Source organism: Trachinotus anak, unplaced genomic scaffold, assembly GCF_046630095.1.
Source record: "Trachinotus anak isolate AG129_WGS33_773 ecotype Australia unplaced genomic scaffold, CSIRO_AGI_Tana_v1 ptg000008l, whole genome shotgun sequence".
Classification (NCBI taxonomy): domain Eukaryota; kingdom Metazoa; phylum Chordata; class Actinopteri; order Carangiformes; family Carangidae; genus Trachinotus; species Trachinotus anak.
The window spans coordinates 24,302,678-24,320,777 of NW_027273859.1; the positions used below are offsets into that span (position 1 = coordinate 24,302,678).

The 18,100-nt window shown below is 41.4% G+C and overlaps 2 protein-coding genes across 3 annotated transcripts in view; one reads left to right on the top strand and one right to left on the bottom strand.

The window, feature by feature from the left end:
- Positions 1 to 10,384, bottom strand: part of nf2a (NF2, moesin-ezrin-radixin like (MERLIN) tumor suppressor a) — a 28,627-nt gene extending 18,243 nt beyond the window's left edge. Inside the window, exons 1-4 of the mRNA XM_071483685.1 lie at positions 9,672 to 10,384; positions 8,251 to 8,376; positions 7,997 to 8,119; positions 5,119 to 5,202 (exon numbers count right to left, since the gene is read on the bottom strand). Coding sequence (XP_071339786.1) covers positions 5,119 to 5,202; positions 7,997 to 8,119; positions 8,251 to 8,376; positions 9,672 to 9,785 — 447 coding nt within the window. The 5' untranslated portion in view covers positions 9,786 to 10,384. The remainder of the gene's footprint in view (positions 1 to 5,118; positions 5,203 to 7,996; positions 8,120 to 8,250; positions 8,377 to 9,671) is intronic.
- Positions 10,385 to 11,355: 971 nt separating this feature from the next.
- On the top strand, positions 11,356 to 17,967 carry fbxo21 (F-box protein 21). 2 transcript variants are annotated; one of them, XM_071483689.1, is made up of 12 exons: positions 11,356 to 11,626; positions 12,204 to 12,339; positions 12,548 to 12,642; positions 12,808 to 12,929; positions 13,085 to 13,231; positions 13,450 to 13,586; positions 13,699 to 13,835; positions 14,153 to 14,332; positions 14,641 to 14,773; positions 15,062 to 15,252; positions 15,358 to 15,515; positions 16,781 to 17,967. In XM_071483689.1, exons 1-12 carry the CDS (start codon positions 11,403 to 11,405, stop codon positions 17,017 to 17,019), a joined length of 1,899 nt encoding a protein of 632 aa, XP_071339790.1. In that variant the 5' UTR covers positions 11,356 to 11,402; the 3' UTR covers positions 17,020 to 17,967. The 2 variants fall into 2 exon arrangements, with proteins under 2 accessions (XP_071339790.1, XP_071339789.1); XM_071483688.1 differs by having other exon boundaries at positions 11,372 to 11,626; positions 12,533 to 12,642.
- The last annotated feature ends 133 nt before the right edge of the window (positions 17,968 to 18,100 follow it).

An 18,100-nucleotide genomic window follows, 5' to 3' on the forward strand; every position in this document is an offset into this window, starting at 1 on the left:
TGTGTTATAGGATGTGAGGTGAAAAAAGGAAAAACTGGAAAATATCTAGAAATTAAACAAACTGAAGCCTGGAGGCTGCTGCCTCATTCAATTTTCAGAAATCTAGTTGAAGTTCGTAAGTCTTTCTGAAGCCACATGTAAAACACAATGATTCCCACCAGTATCATTCATTTCCTGATGTTAGTTTGTTGTATCCCTCCCCACTCAGTCGGACACAGATGTCCACAACCCCAGTGGTGATGAGACTGAGGGAGTTGACCTCAACCCCAACTCAACCTCTGTGCCAGAGTGATTCCCTCTGCATTTTTCCACAGTGGCTGTTTCTTTCAATTCGTTGTCAACACCTCCTTGTAGCGCCGCACCGACTCAGAATACAAAGCAGGAGGCAGTGAAGCCTCTGCAGACCCACAGAGGCTGCACTGCTGGTTTGCAAACACATACAAATACCCACTGTGAAGTGAGTATTGTTCTCAAGTCTGATGATTTCAAGCATTTCACGCATGGATAAAAAACACTATAACATATTGGAAAATTGTTAATATATTGGCAGCACAGTGGTTAGCACTGTTGCTGTTGCCTCACAGCAAGAAGGTTCTGGGTTTGAACCTGCCAGCCGGCTGGAGCCTTTCTGTGTGGGGATTGCGTGTTCTCCTTGTTTGACTATTTATCAACTTGTGGTGCTATTGTTGTCTCCTTTTAGACTGTACATCTGTATATTTTAGCTAATTGTATGATATCATCAATTGTGTTGTCTGTTTTGTGTTGTTTCTGCTATTGTTGTTGTCTCTTCTTAGACAAAATCCATGAATTTCAATTTCAATGTGTTTTACTCTACTTGCATATCTGCAGTGTATTGTAGTTTTATGATAATAAAATTGACTGTTTTAATTGAATTGTACATGTAAAAGGCCAACTAGGGACAGTAGTTGAGAATTAATTAAACTTTTCGAGCGGCACATTTGTACTCTGTTTTGGAACTATGTTAAATTGCATTGTTCCTATCAAATAAATAAAATAAATTGAACAGCAGAGCAGTGACATTAAACCTGCACCTGAGCTGTGCCAGGCATCAAATTCCAAAACAAGTTTTTATAGACCAAACAATTTATCACAGATAATATTCCTCAGTTGCAGTGATAAAAAATATAATATAGTAAAGTGACTGAATGTTTTTAGTGTTAAATACAATACCAGGAACTTATTTGTGATAGATTATAATACCTTACTGAAGATGAGCTATAATGTAGTGCTTGTATATATTGTCTTTAGTGATTTTGTCCACTTTCATACAGATATCATAACATATAGTACATGTAACATAGACTGTAACATATAACATATATAGGACACTAAAATTACATAATATAATGATAGCATACTGTGAAATGCTGTATGAAATGTGTGTGTCAGTGTCCATGAGTATATATATATGAGGTTTACAAACTGTAGACCTTACATTTCTGCATTTTTAAATGAGTGAGGAAACAATATTAGTTTTTGTAGTGAGACCTTGGAGTATGTTTGTTTGTGTTTGTGTGTGTTTGTGTGTGTGTGTGTGTGTGTGTGTGTGTGTGTGTGTGTGTGTGTGAGTGTGTTTAATCTCCCACTGTAAAGAAGTCAGTCTGAGCATTACACATACAAATTCCTCCACTATCCCTCATTTCTATTATCCCTTCTATTCATGCAGCCTCTGTAACTCAAACAAGGTAATGGTAGCTTTTATGGCTTCCTTGTGCGTCTGTTGTGAATTATACTGCAATCACTGCTCTGACTGGAAACTGATTACACACGGGTATTCTGTCTGTCTGCGACTGTACATACCGGAACATGGCTATGATTCACATTGCAAAAAAAAAACTGGTATAATAATGATTAAAGATGAGCCAGGGTACCAAAGTGGTTCCCACTGTGTGATATACTCTTCTTCACAGGCTACACACTAGTTCTGCACAATAACAAGTCATGATGAGAAAAAAGAGAAGAGAAAAGTTTGCCAAAAACCTCTCAGCAGCTGCACTGCAAGTACAAAAACAAGTACCTGTCTCCCTTTTACAATACCAATTTACTCACACTGGCTCTAATCAAAGTGGACTGCTGATTAAATGAAAACTGTGGCCCCACATTTTTACTTATTTTTTGCTGTTTCCAGATCGAGGAGAGCTGGCAGCAGACGACACAAGTCTCAAGCTGAGTGCTGATTTTTCTTGATCCACATAGTCTCCTTTATTCCTAGGCCTGTAAATTGGCATGGGGAAAGCGAGTCTCTGAGGGCTCTTGGCCAAATCTTTGAGGTAGAGCTCGGGTCTCACTAGACCCTGTCCGTCTGTCAAAAAGCTGCACCTCACTCTCTGTATCTTTTTCTTGGGGATTTCAGAGAGATGGGATCCTTCAACCAAAACAGCTGAGATCGCTTGAGGTTTATTAAGGGAGTTTTTTCCTGTGGAGTGATTTCCATATACATCAGGTAACTTGTTGTCTGATCCTCAACCAATAAATCAATGAAAGTTTTTGTACACTGCTTTTTGTACTGTGTTTCATACATAAACACAAACACTGAAACTACAGCAATAAATACATACACAAACTTAAAGATAACAGGCCAAAAATTCATATCAGAATAAAGAGAAATAGAAATATAAGCATTATTAGGATAACCAGGAGTAAAAAGGGAATAAAACAATAACAATTTAATAATACAGTTAGAGCCCAAATGACTATCATAAACAGACTCCAATCTAAAAAGGTCCGTTCTGACCTGGAACCGTCACGTTCAGTTTAAAGGCTGTGGTGAGGTGCAATAGATCCCATTCACACTTCCCTGCCTCTGCTGCGTTCACATCAGCATACACACCTCCAGACCTGCCCACAGATCTTAACAACTTCAGCGAGCGTTCATCCGAGGTCGTTCTGATCAGATGCCTGAAATAACTTAACTGGCTCCTTTCAGTGCAGAGGAGCAGCCGTTCTACTTCAGCATCCTCCAGATGTCTTAGTTCCTCAGCTGTTGTGGACCTACCAGATTGGGGCCTGCACCTGTTTGATTAGATTCGGCACCAATGTACATATCTGTATATACATTTTGTGTAATATTTAATGTTCTGTCATTCTTTTAGTTCCTATTAACATTACTCATTAATCGCTTGCTTGCCTATTTTGGATGCATTTTAAATTTTATTTTTCAAAAAAAAAAAAGGAAATAGAGAGATGTCAATGAGTCAGGTGACACACATGACACCTGCATGAAAATTTTGATGTCCCATCTTCTACTCTGGGCTCAACTGTAACATTAGATGCTTGTATTTTTGCCCCCTCTGTTAAAGCTTTATTTATCTAAAGAAAAATCAGCAAAATTATTGGGAGATACATGTGACTATTACTTAGCTTAGCTGTTGTTTCAGGACCACGGACAGCACTGTCTGTTGCATGTATGTGCTGCGCTGTGATAATACTTGAACAATGTGGAGAAGCTCAACAGACTTAGTTTGGGTTCGATGAAACAGCTATTCCTACGTGCCTCCCCCTGCTGATTATTAAATGTAAATAATAGCTTTGTTTAGTTTTAACTGCTAGCACATAGGTGTTGTCTGATGTGCTGCAGGCACTGTGGATTTTCTCTCCCCTGACCTGCCAGAACAGCACCCTCTCTATGTTCTTGGACCTCCCAGTTTATAAATGAAGCACTGTTTATATTTGTAGTTTTACCAAAACAATGCACACGCAACTGCAGACACTGTCACAATCTGCCTGTCAATCTCATAATCCAATTACAAAGACTCTAAAATACTCCACCTCCTTCATTTGAGACAGGCACTTGCTCCCAACCTAAAAGTAAACATCCACAGTTTTCCAGCAGAGGACCACAACCTAACTGCATACTGCTTAAACTCTGCTCCCTTTATGTGTTGGAGGTCACAGCCCAGGGCACACATGCGTCCCTGAGGTCACCAAACTGGACACTCTCCACTATTTGGCTGTACCTCTTCAGTTGGCTACTGTGTTCTCAGTTTAATTAAATTAGAATTAAGATTTGATTTCCTGCTCTGTGCATCAGATCTGCTGCTACTTTGAAGTGCTACTTTGGCAGAGGTGACTGATCTGCATTTTAGAACATTAAGTTAAAAGGTTACTACCAGAGCACCCAGGCTGCACCTTTCCTGTAGGACTTCATGAAATACTACAGGAATTTTAAAAAATCAATACCAAAGGAGCCGGTGGAGGTGCAATGTGTGCTCTTCTGGTCCTTATCAGGACTCAGGCAGCAGAATTCTGGATCAATTGCACTTGATTTATGGCTTTTTGGGTGGACGCCAGATACAGAGAGGATTACAATTGTCAAGCTCATGGGTGACAAAAGCCTGTCTGTCCTGTTCCAATAGGACAGAGGCACACTACAGCAATATGATAGTTTTCAAATGTTAAAGGCAGTTTCAGATGGGCCAATACATTCCTTCAGTCAGCTCAAGCTGATATGACGCCCTAGTGGTTCAAAGGTGACACTCACAAATCTCGACAAAATGTTTTAAAATGCTGCATCTGCACTGGTTTTCTTTAAAGGTCCCACATTTTACACTTTTCAGGTCAGTGAGCCAAACCGAAGAGAGGCTCTGAGTTTCTCTTCTGATTGGTTGATTGACCTGTGACTGTTTCCTGAGTGATCAAATAAAAATATAGCTGATTTCAGGGAAACACTCAGACAAACCAAATTCTGCAAGGTCGGATAGTGAGTCCAGATCGGCTGGGCTTGGGGTGTGGGGCAGTGACTGCTTTGTTGTGACATCACAAAGTTACAGAAGTCCTGTCAGCTCAGTTTAAGGCTGTGTGAATTTCTCTGTGGTCTGAATGCTTTGATACTTTCACAGCATAAATATAGAACCTCGGCCTGCTTTATAATCAAAAAAGAAATGAACATCAACCTTATATAATAGGGGACCTTTAAAGCCATGACATTCTTAAGTGCTGTTGGGGAAAACACTCTTTTGTAGCAACCTCTGTTGACATCTCATCAGACCAGTTTTTTAAAAATATGTGTGAAGAGGAGAAGAAGCTGCCATTTGGTTTTGTAAATTTTAGGTCAAAATGAACCATTAAAGGATAGGCAGCTGGATGTATGGCACTAACCTTGGCATGGACGGCATAGGAGGCCAGCAGCACAGAGGCCTCGGGTGGACAATGAATCTCTTCCTCGAGGATCTTCTTCTTCACCTGACGAGTTACCAAATATAAATCAGCTTTGAGGAACTGCTTATTTTTTTAATGCATGTAATCACCTGAATAACAAAAGCCCTCTTCATTCCACCTCACCTTCATAACACAATAATCAATTCAGAATTTACCATGCAGCTAACGTATCGTCTGTGCCGTTATGTTGTCTGTTAAATCAGAGGAGAAGCTTTTCACTGTTTCCAGTGAGGCTTGGATTTTTTTTTTTTTTGGGGGGGGGGGGGGTCTATCACCTGCATTATAAATCAGGACAGCTGCTTTTCTGTCTTCAGTCTTCCTTTATATTGTTTTCCACAAGAGGAGCAAAATGATTCTTATGAGAGGTGATCTAACCTGACCCATACACAATGGAAAAAAAACTTGACACAACTGTGGTTTTGGCTGAACTTTCCTCAGTTCCACTTTGTGACAGCCATACACAGCTAAAACACAGAGTACAGGTACCGTTTTTTTGGAGCCACAAAGTCAAGTTATTATGTGCTGTAAACTGGGTAAATAAACTCCCAGCTCCCACAGCTATAGCACGGTGGTACTCACTCATCTTTAGAGAGGTCTGGAAAGAGTACAAACTGTGCCAAATAAATATTGTAAGACTTAAGTATCATGGCCACATGGGGACCTATTAGACACCAAGCCAGGAAGTATGTAGCTCAGCCAACAGTATTTCACATGATCATTAAGCTGCTCCAGGAATATCAGCTTGCTAGTCAGCACAGCATAATGACATAACAGAAAATCCTAGACGAGCTCCAAATGGTAATTAAAGGAGAACGCCGCCCATTCTCACAATTTGTGTAATATCTGTGCCCCCAGGATATCTGATTCTGTGTTTGTGAATTCACTCCAGTCAGTGAGCATGACAGACTCAAGGTTTAGGTCTCTAATTTATGTCTTAAGGAAAGAATGGTGTTTGTTTAAAAGTGCTGCCTTGACTGCCATGGATCAGAGTAATAATATGAATTCTTGAAATGAGTGGCAATCCCCTTTAAGAGGCTCCTTCCAGATTTAAGTGCCACTTCTCGCCAGGTGTCACTTCCCAAGCTCCATCACCCATCAAACTAACTGAAGCACAAACTTGTGCAGCTACATATGGAGCGCAAAGCCGCATTGTAAGATTAGACTGGGCAAAACATGCTTCGGATGTGGTTATATAAGTGGGCAATTAAATGCTTCAAGCCTTATCATCTGCAAAGCTGTCATGCTGTCTTCTTGTGTTTTGAACTGACAAAGGTGTGGAGCCAGAGGTGACAGCCACCTAATCGTGGCAAGTGCTAAGAGCCTGATGCGGCAATCTGGTTTACAAATGAGACCATGTTGTTGCAGAGACTGCAGGCCAAGGTGACGAAGGTGTGCATGTGTCTGTTTTTTGTAAGTGGTTTCAAGTGTGTGAGGTGTGTGTGTGTGTGTGTGTTTGTATCCGGGTCGGTGATCATTTCTGATAAGCACTAATCCAGCTGTCATGCCTGTGACGCTATCTGAACAGAGGCCTGCTCCATTATGGGAATTAATGAGAGCAAAGTTATGAGGAGACAGGCGATGCAAGGCATAACACATTTGTATTCTTCTCCCCTTGTAGCTGTATTCCACTTTAGCTGTTGAGTAATTTGTCAGCTGCAGTCTTTTTTTTTTTTCTTGTTTGTTTGTTTTTTTGGCATGGTTTCCTTCTGAAATAAATACATTGCTTCAACTACCTCTAAACGGATTAATGGCACAGATAGACTTTTTATAAGTAGGTAAGTGCCGCTATCCAGGTGTTGAGGAACACAAGTGCACTGCTGTTGTCTAAAGCCACATAACTAAACCAGCACAATGGGCTGGCTATGAAGGGAGTGCTATGGGGGACGAGCATCCCATGGAGAATTTGTCATTAACTGGGCCAATAACTGAGCCCTTAAAGCCTAATTGGTAATTGATAAATGCGGCTGGTAGCATTGGACGATGGAGGCACAGTTACAAATCTCATCTCTTGTGAGCAGAATAGTGTGGCAGGCTCCTCGGGAATTCCCCGGAGAGTATTAAGTGGAGAGAAAGGGCAGCGGTAATATGTTGTGCATTGATTCCACATGGCTGCACACAATCATGACAGGGACAAAAAGTGGGGGATAAAAAAAAAAACAAAAAAAAAAAACGTGTATTACAGAGTGCTCGGCTCAACAACTTGTCAGAAACTCTGTGGACGCGTGCCCCCTGTCGGCACTGGATCGAAATGAGGAAGCTGCATGAGGACGTGGATCCGGAGCATCAGCCAAATGCCTGGTGCGCAAGGGTGAAATGGATAATCCCAAATTTACAGGGCATTTTGAGAGGCTCGTGTTCTCATATACTTATTTTCTAAGGCATTCATTTGAACTAATTTAGTTCCTCAGAAAGATGACACCCACTTCTAAGAATGTTTTCTTTTTAAAGCCTCAAACGCAGCACCCCTCTGGGAGGATTACAATCAGGGAAAGAGAGGTTGTCTGCCCACTAGCCAGACAGTAATCCACGGCTGCTTCTGAGAGGCATGTTGGATTTCAGGTTTGCCTGTCAGCCTGTGGCAATTTAAACTCAGACAGCAGCAGAGAAAAAAAGAGAATGTGTCAGTCAGTGTAAACGTACAAAGAACCTTCTCACGAGGCCTTAATGGCATGATGGGCACAAGTGAAACAGATGGGAAGATGACAAGTTAAGCATCTCTTCTGTGTATCCTGAATCATTTTCAGTTTGATTTACATTGAAATTAGGAAAACTCTAAATATGAGCACAGTGAGAAAACAGGACGTTTATGTGTAGTTACTTGTAGGAAGAAGAGATGCTGTGTGATGTCCTGGACCAGCTCCTCCTCAGCATTCTCGGGGTAGAACTTGGCCAGGAAGTGAAGGGTGATTGGTTCCTCCTTTGGTACCTCCTGATCCAGAACCTGCAACAATGAAGCAAAGAAGTCAGCATTTGCACGGTGTGGAAACCACTTCCTTTTCATGACTGCTACACCCCCTGTAGATGAACAGTGTTTACATGGCTAATGACCAGTGTAACATTCGGATCACTCACCTTCTTGTCCATCTTCAGCCAAGCAACCGTGTCCTTGACGTTGTACTGGAGCCCAAAGAACCATGTCTCCCTCAGTCCCAGAGCTCGGCACACCAAGTCAAAAAGGTCTTTTCCTTTCCACTTAACCTGAAACATGCACATATTTTAGTCTTGTGTAACTTTCTCAGAAGAGAAAAAGAGAAAATGGTTAATTTCCAGAAATGAGAAATGCTAAAAATGAAAATTCAGTGTGTTAGAGCTTTTCACAGTAAGATTCATATCATTTACTGACTGCCCTTACATTATACGTATTAGCAAAAGAACAGAAGCACGACATTCTTTACAAGGTTAAAAACTGATAGCCATTCATAAGATGCTACGTCTTCTGAATCCAGACATACTAGCAATTCCATCATAAACTCAGTCTCTGTCAGTATCTGGTTCAAAGCTGGGAGCCACACATGTTGTCCCCATGCAGCTGACAGCTAGGAGGGAGGTACATGATGCACACGTATCCAATTTAGATAGCTTTCATCTCTCGCCTCTGAGCTAACCCAGGATGCAAGCTACTGTCAAGAGTATTCAAGGTTGGTTTTGAAATTAAACTGTGTTTTAGAAAAAACTGCAAGAAATGAGGATATCAGCTCTGCCATGCAGCAGGGACTGCAGCTAGGGACCAATCAAAAAGTCCTCTGCAAGGCAGAAAGAACAGTTTGTCTACATGACCTAGCCCTTTTAAATGCTATTTACAAAACCCATAATTGATAAAATTATCACCCCAGGAGAGAAAATAGAAACCCGCAACTAACACCATGCTGCTCTTTGTAATTACCAACCACAAACTTTGGCGGGGTCCCTCCTTTCTAAGTACAGAGCTGGTGTCTGAGAGTCATTTTGATGGTTATAAGCTGCCATCAACCGAGTCATATACTATTCCAAAGACACTGTAAGTATAAAAACAGAGTATGAAACCAGCATGACATGATTATTATGGTGAAACTGCAGGATGCAGCACTTTTCTTTTCAGTATTTCATCAGAGGCCCGTACTGCATTGGACTTTAACACTGATTTAAAATGTGCCTGATTCCATTGCTGCATACAACAGAGATAAATTATAACAGATATGGTCCTCTGCAGAACAGTTTAACCCATTGCGTGAGTTCATAGTTACATGCTGCCATCTAGTGTTGAAAAATGAAACTCTCAAATACCTTTATAAGGAACTATGACTGCTATTATCACCGAGATAAACTCTGTACCTACACCCTGATTCAGCTGTCATTACAGATTACTGATAAGCATAGACTATGGCAGTGGTTATTTACTGTCGCAGTCAGTAACAGACCAGAAGTGGACATGTGCTCTGATTAGAGCCACTGGAGATGTGGTACTCTGTAAGAAGTTGATTAAAGTCATGCAGGGGTTTTTCACAGATACACACCTCGCAGCTGAACTCCATGTCTGACTCCATTGTGCAGATCCTGACGTTGAAGTTCTTGGCTTGTTTTCTCTTTAGTGAGTTAAATCCCATCTTCGCTGCTAAGGCACTTGCCATGGTGAATAGCTCATTAACTAACTATTCCGTTAACCAAAGTTGTTAATTCCCCCAGAGTGAGTACACTATGAAGGCATTACATATTTTGTACTCGTTGGTCGAGATGAGTCATTTGGCATAGTTGTCAAAAGATAATGACTGTCCAGCCTTACGATACCTTAGATGCTTATAAGAAAGTACCATCAAAGTTTATATATAATACTTTTACTGACACTTTATTGGCTTATGAATATAAATAGTACACTTGTTTTCTGTAATTTCACGTTAGCTACCAAAGAACAAGTTTACAAACACATTTCGCTTCAGCTGTTAAATGCAGTTGTACTGTCCAAAGCTTGGTGCCAACCTTAACGCTAGGTTACACAGAAACTAAGTTAGCTAACTAACATTACATATCCGATATAAGCGCTTATCTTGCGCTTAAATTATACGTCTCTATACCGTGAACTCCGTTAGCGTTTACAGCTACCCGTCCAAGAAAATAGTAATCCAACAGAGCCCCTCTGGAGAGTAGAAAAACACTTAGGTTATTGCTTATACACTGAGCTGGAAGTGTAGCTTGAGCTAACTGATGCTAGCCATTTGTTAGCAATCTATACAAAAAGCAATGCTGCGTTCAAGTGCATCCAGAATTTTGTAATAACAATGTCATGCACATTAAGACACAAAAAAACGAACAGAAAGGACAGAAAACACTGTATAAAGATAAAATGCTGATAATAAAAATATTCATTGGTATTTTTTCTTTTGTTTTATTTGTTTGTTTGTTTGTTTTTTTATAGCACACGCTATGTAACCTTAACAAATCATTTGTATATACCTTTTCTCCATCTGTTTGTTTGGTCTGTCTAAGCACTGACACCAAAATAAATCAAAATGCAAAAAATAAAGTCAGAAATTAAGTTTGGGTGAGATATTATTTTTAGAACTGAAATGATTAGTTGATTAATTAATTAGTTAAAATTAATCATTAACAAAATTAATCAGCAGCACTTCTGAAAATCAATTAATCCTTCTAGTCATTGTCCAAAGAAAAAAAGCTGAGCATTTCCTGGTTACAGCTTCTTGTTTGAGAGAATTTAATGCTTTATTTTGTCCTATGTGATCACAATTTGATGATGTCACCTTGGCCTTCTAGGAAACTGTAAGGGTGTTGATGGGTGTTAACCAAAAAATTGCAGATTAGTTGATAATGAAAATAATAGCTAGTTTTAACACTTATTAGTTTTCTTATCAGCACGTTATGTTACAAGTTTTCTGTTCATAGCAAAACCACAAATTCACTACAATGTCTTCTGTAGAAGACAGAGGTAAATGTCACTGACAGAGAGGGTATCTTAACAGTTTGCTTGGGAAACAAGTCAAGTAACTCTGTGATTTAATAATAATAATAATAATAATAATAATAATAATAATAATAATAATAATACAATCTGGAATTTCTGTGGAACCTGAAGGTATCACTGCTTTCCCCTTCCCTTTGACCGAACTACCAACCACGTTGCACTACACCTCGCATGCCCCGCCCATGGATCCATGGCCCCGCCCCTAGCCCTGCCCCCTGCGCCATAAAGGGGCGGTGACTGAGCAATGAGGTAATCGGGGTAAACAGTAAAGATGGCGACGTCTGTGGCTGGAGAGGGGCAGCCAAGTCTAAATGGGATTATTTCCGACCCCCAAACCAAAAAACTGACCGACCTGCCGACCGAGTTGCTCGAACACATCCTGTGCTTCCCTGTCCTCAAACATGTTGACATTTGTAGCGTTTCCTGCTGTTGCAAGCGGCTACACGACGTCTGCCATGGAAGGGGGAAGGTCTGGGGACATCAGTACAAACTCAGGTGCTGTTTTTTTTTTTTTTGTGGTATTTCTTCGGAGTTTCGGCCTCTGCTGGTTTTCCACCACTCTCTTTTTAAGAGTCTCTTTTTAATTTGATTTGTTTGTGGTCCAACATCGCTCATTGTCCACTCAGAAGGTCTGTTCGTTTGCTGCGAACTCACAGGCAGCTGCTGTCAGCCATTGACATTCTGCTGATGCACCAAATTCATCATTAAGCCGGACCGGGTGCAAGCTGCTACTCTGCAAACAACTGTGAAGCTTGTAAATCTTTCAAATACAAATACAAATTGCAGTTTAAACTCAGTTTTACCCAGAGCAGCCGAAAATTAAATTGCATGACCTTGAATGTTGCATGTAGCCTGTGATATGCAGGAGAGTGCAGCCCTCCTCCTGAATGAGTTGGCTGTGAGCTCCACGTTTTTCTCCTAGGTTCTCCTCTTATTGCAAAGACAAAACCACGTCTGCAGCAAGTGTCTCACAGTGATATTATTTACTGCTTGAGGCAATAGGCTGCCAAACTAATTCTGAACATGCTCAAAAGTGCCACTGAAATAACAGTTGTACTGCCTTCATCAACAGATGGCCAAGACTGCAGAGGTTTTACCGTCAGAACGAGAGCTGTGACTGGCTCAGAGAATACAAAACACGCCATCGAGTTGGTATACAAATAAGAAGGACGGTGGAATCGATCTCAAAGAGATTCTTCACAGAAGTCGTAAGTAACCCATTTGTAGTCGAGAATACATTATCATTAGAATTGTGTTGTTACATCAGACTTACTTTCAGATGCATGTGAATAAAAGTCACCCTCTGTGAATTGGCTGGCCTCTTGTGAGTGTGGGCGCATGTTTGTGCAAGAAAATGTGAGCTTTCTGCATTCCACACTAACCCAGAGATCTGTAACTCAGCCTTGCGTTGGCCAGGTGCTGGGAGACAGCTTTGCAGAGATCGAGTCACTCGGGATGCCAGAGCACTTTTGTGAGGACGAGCTCCTGTTCATTCTCAACTCTGACAAGAGGTGAGAGCAACACTGTAAAACCTCACTACCTACCACACAATGCATTTTGCAATTTTTAAATGGGTTTAGGTGTTAATCTTGTTAAGCCTCCTGTGATTGTGAAAGCTGTTGTGTTGCAAACTCTTGACCATTAATGTGTCTCTGCTGTTCTCCACCCATCATTAGGAAAAGCTTGACTTTGAAGTACTATGCAAAGAAAATCCTTTACTTCCTGAGACAGCAGAACATCCTGAGGAGCCTGAAGACCTTCCTGGAGCAGCCCGCAGAGCAGCAATCAGCTCTAGAAGGTGAATCTCCACACTTACAATATCTATTCTATCACTACTTAATGTTCATTATTGCACTATTTCTTGTAATGGGAGCATGAGTTTGCACTTTGATGTACAATTCTTCCTCTGTGCATTAATTAGCCCTCCCTTATGTGTCCCCTCTGCCCCTCTAGGTGCCATACTGGTGGATCAGTATTGTAACCCACTGGCTGATGTAACACTGGAAAGCATATCAGCCCAGGTGGATGAGATCGCAGAAAAAGTGAAGAAGATGCTGAGAATCAAGAACCCCTCTCACCCCAGCCTGCGTATCGCTCAAGGTGAGCTTTAAAAAGTAGGAAAACTTGGAATGAAAAGTTGATCTTTTGGGACTTGTGTGTTTTTGTCATTTTTTTCCCCTCATGTCCTTTACACATTTTTTTTTTTTTTTTCATCTTTCCAAAACGTATTAATACAAGATACTTGAAAGTCATTGTCGGTAAATCTATTTGGTCAAAGATCTGTCCTTATGAAGTGTGTTTTCTTGTGTGAGATGCAGGTGACTGTTTGGTCGTCGAGGACTTTGACCTCCAGAGGCAGGTGGTGTGTGCCCTAAACTCTGTCTTGTATGAGCAACTTCAATACAAAGGCAACGAGTTTGACTACTACAATCCCCTCAACTCTTACATCCATCAGGTAGATCCTCTTTAAAATAGGTCTGTTTTTAAGTCACAAGCTTTTCAATCACTTCTTAACAATTTCTGTTTTAAATATTTACACTGACTACACCATTTTGGTTTGAATTTAGGTGCTACTACGCCATACAGGCATTCCCATAAGCCTCTCTGTTCTCTACATGACATTGGCCCGGAAGCTGGGTGTTCAACTGGAACCTGTCAACTTCCCTAATCACTTCCTGTTGCGCTGGTGCCAAAAACCAAGAGGGTACAGTTTGAAATTAATATCTCTCAAGGTTCCCCTGAAAATGACCTTAGAGTCCAGCTGGTTCATCATTTCAACAGGAGAGCTGAACTTGACTGATCAGTTAAATTCTGTCATCACAAATCACACTACACGGCAATCATTACATAACAAAAACCCTCACCACAACTTTGAGAACTTACTTAAGTGCTAACTGGCAAAGTAGATGAAAAGACCCTTGATTTATTCAGTTTATTCAGCAGCTGGACCTGGTGACAGTTTGTGACGAGTGCCTGGTAAAAATATTTGCATTTTAGATTAATGAAACTTGTTTCCTACAGGAGTGAGGACATCTATGACTTTGCATACATTGATGCCTTTGGTAAAGGCAAGCAGCTGACAGCTAAGGAGTGCGAGTACCTCATTGGCCACCAGGTGACGGCAGATTACTACAGTGCCATCAGCACCACAGAGGTGCTCCTCAGGATGGTGGGAAACCTGCTCAACATCGGCAAGAGAGGGTGAGAGAAACTAAACACCTGTCCCTGGAGAGATGAATGAGGGCTGATGGAGGATTGATGGATGGTGAATATATAAGCTGAGGATGACTGGTGTGGACCAAATTATATTATATTTTTCACCCATGAGAACCTCCATTTTCCTAAGTAATATTTTAATTTAGCCTTTATCCTGTCATCTGAAAAGACCAGAAAGATCCTCTACTGACTGCATGATTAGAATATATTTGATTGGCTGCTAAAATTAAATGGATAAATTAATGCAATCTTCTGGCTGAATTACATAACCTGCACTGCATGGTTTCTCTCAGGGAGGGTAATGAGAAATCCTACCAGCTGCTGAGAGACTCTCTGGACCTCTACCTCACTATCAACCCAGACAACGTGCAGTACCTGCTGCTGCAGGCACGCCTCTACTTCCACCTGGGCATCTGGCCAGAAAAGGTCTGGACACACAACCCGTTGACACAGGCATTGTTACAGCGATATTAAACTGAAACTCTACCGGTGTTCTGTGTAGCCCCAGTGATGTTCTTGAAGTATTGAATATCAGTCAGTACAAAGCACTGACTATTCTGCTCTTGCAAAGCAGTTTAATCTGTAACACATGACAACACTTGTGTTGACACTTGTGTCATGACAACACTTGTGTTGTCATGTACGATAACTACACTCAGGGGTCACATATTTCACCTAACCACACTGCCCACTGATGTTTGTCCTCCGTCCCAGGTGCTAGACATCCTGCAGCACATTCAGGCGCTGGATCCCTCGCAGCACGGGGCAGTGGGTTACCTGGTGCAGCACACGCTGGAGCACATCCAGCACAAGAAGCATCCTGTGACACCTGAGGTGAAGAAGCGTAGCGATCCAGAACACCTGGAGGTCCAGTACTCAGTCGGCCTCATCATGAAACACAAGAGGTGGGTCACAGTTAGATGTGGTACAGCAATGCTCCTCCGTCTCTGTAGTCGTCTTATATATTAGATCACTCACGCATGTCTGCTCTCTTCCACCTCCTCCACCAGGTCAGGTTATAACTGCGTGATCTACGGCTGGGACCCCAAATGCACCATGAGCCAGGAGTGGATCACCACCATGAGGGTCCACCAGCTGTCCAGTGGGGCCAACCAGCCTTTCTACAACGTCCTCGTGCAGGATGGAACCTGCCGCTACGCAGCACAGGGTATGAATCACATACTCCAGCATGGTGATGAGAAACATCCTCAGGGGGAAATTCATGTCTGCACGTGGTGTGATGGCTGAACACAAATTTTAAGATGTTTTTCTAATAAATATATGTGTTTGATAAATACGCTTGGGAAACAATGTATCACCCTCTAGGCATCAGCTTGTAATAAATCAAATAAAATGGCCAGATACAGAAAACTAAATCATGTTTTGTCAGTATCACTGTTAAGCCTGTTTACCCTTGAAATATGGGATAGCAAGAATGTATTTCTGAGCGTCAGGGGCCACAGCTGTGGAGTACCCTTCTAGTATTGCAAACATATTTTGTATGCATAGTACTGCAGGTTATTTGGGAGAAGATTGTACACTATCAGTGCAGCAGCTCAGTGTCTTACCAGATATTTTGTCTGTTTAATTTCAATTTAAAATGTGCAACAAACTGACTGTTACCTATGAAAAACAAATAAAACAGAACTGATGGTTTACAAGACGAGAGGAAGCAATTAGCACAAATCTTCAAGTTCTCATGCAGATGTATATGGACAAACTTTTACATGGGGAAAACAAGCTGATCTGTTGTGTCATATGCATGTACATGGGTAGGTTCAGTGTTGGACAAATCTCCAGTCGAGAAAGGATCTTTGTTGATTTTTGCAGCTTCTTGCTCTTAAAACTAAAGCAGCTCTGTAAAGCTTAATCATGTCATATTGGTGATATAATATGAAGCTTATACTGTATATGTTGAGCCAGAAGTGTTTCCTGTTAATGCATTCATATGACTGATGGTCGTCGTTGCTATAAATCAAACAAAGCTGGTTGGAGTCAAGCTCTTCACTGGTGCTGCGTCACCCTTATTTGTGACTTATACATTTTCCCCAGTTAAGGAAGCTCCTCCCTCCCAGGCTGACTCATACTGTTTATCCCCCTGTGGTTACCTGCGCACTCTGCTGCTCACTCTGCTGATTCTGCTCTTACGCAGCTTTCATTGTTTGTCATCTGTGCTCTCTCTCTCTCTCCACCACCTCAACACTCTGCCAGGCAGAAACTGATATCACACCAAGCTGCTAAAATCAATGACATTTGACATGTTATTGAGAAGCTAAATGTTTTGATATTTGAGCTGATCAGTTTGACCTGGTTTTGTTTGTGTATTAATAATAGTGGGGACTGTTTTGTATGAATTCCCTTTCCTCTGCAATTTAGGTAAACTTATATACATTATTTCTTATCAGCATGTCACACTTTTCTGTTGTTCTTCAGAAAACCTGGAGCCCCACTCCGCCCCGCTGGAGATCGGCCACCCAGAGGTGGGTCGCTACTTCTCTGAGTTCGTCGACACCCACTATGTTGCCAACGAAGAACTGCAGACACGATACCCAGAGGACATGAATGAAACCCTGGGCACAGTGCAGGAGCTCTATCACAGACTGACACCTGGCTCTGGGAACCAAGCGCAGGCTCCTGCCTCAGACCAAAACCACCAAGCCATGCCCATGTAGCAAAGTATCTGTGTCCAGCACCCTGCCGACCCCAGGCTAACCAATTACTGGTCACCCATTCTCAATTTACAATCCACTTTGCTGTTAAAAAAAACAGCCAGTGTGCAGTATTTTCAGAAACAAATGATTTGGTGCAACAAGAAACGATTCACAAAAGCGGTTTTGTACCACAGTCAGGTTGCTGTGTGGGTCTGGAAATATTTATTTTAACATTTCCACATCTGGACCAAAAAGTCTGGAAACATGCAGTCAAGACTGTTAATGATGCTGCTTCAACACATCTCCAAATACCACAGTGCAATTGTAATCAAAAAAACAAAGTTCAAACTATGATGAGTGATTGTAGCCTTGATGATGGTCATTATTAAGACATAATAATCTGCAAATCCAGTCACAAAGTGGAGTTTGGAAAAAGTATGGAAAAACTCCAAATAATAGGTGAGCAGACACCTCGAAGAAAAAGAAACACAGGCTTGAGGTAAATGGATATGTGGATGAGTAAATTCAGGATGGGTATCCAGGTGCTGTAAATCTCCCTTTACCTGAAACCAAGGAATGCTCCTTTACTCAGAGTCCCCCAAACCCCTCTCCACCCCTCCCCGCACCCAGCACCAGTCAAAGAAGCCCTCAGCATTTAGCCTAAACCCCCAGTTACAGTGCCACAGAAAATATTATAAAGAAAACATTTTGTAAATTGACTTTTACTTTTAATTCCTCATCTTTTATTCAGTTTCATGCACTTACGAAAGTCTAACTTTCACATTTCTAGAGTATCTTAATTTTCTTTTCTTTTTTTCTGTATATTTACAAGTAAAACATGTAGGATGTCATGGCTCATCCGTGTGGTTGAGCTGTTCATGGAAAAAACAAAAGAGGAACCAACCTCTGACTTGAAACAGAGCTTTGAGGAAATTACAAAAAAAGTAAAATAAAGCGTTTCAAGTTTTACAAGCTTCTCTCTGAATTCTTCTACTCCACTGAAATGTTACTAAAATTGAATTCATTGTTGAAACGCACGATACTAACCAGGACTTGCAGGAAGCAGGGAGCCGGCGGGTCATCTGTGCACGGCCTGTAAGGG

Coding starts and splice junctions, on each gene's coding strand:
- fbxo21 (XM_071483688.1), top strand. CDS start 11,403: ATGGCGACGTCTGTGGCTGGAGAGGGGCAGCCAAGTCTAAATGGGATT. Junction 13,587..13,698: donor TCAACTCTTACATCCATCAG/GTAGATCCTCTT, acceptor GTTTGAATTTAG/GTGCTACTACGCCATACAGG. Junction 15,516..16,780: donor CTGCCGCTACGCAGCACAGG/GTATGAATCACA, acceptor GTTGTTCTTCAG/AAAACCTGGAGCCCCACTCC.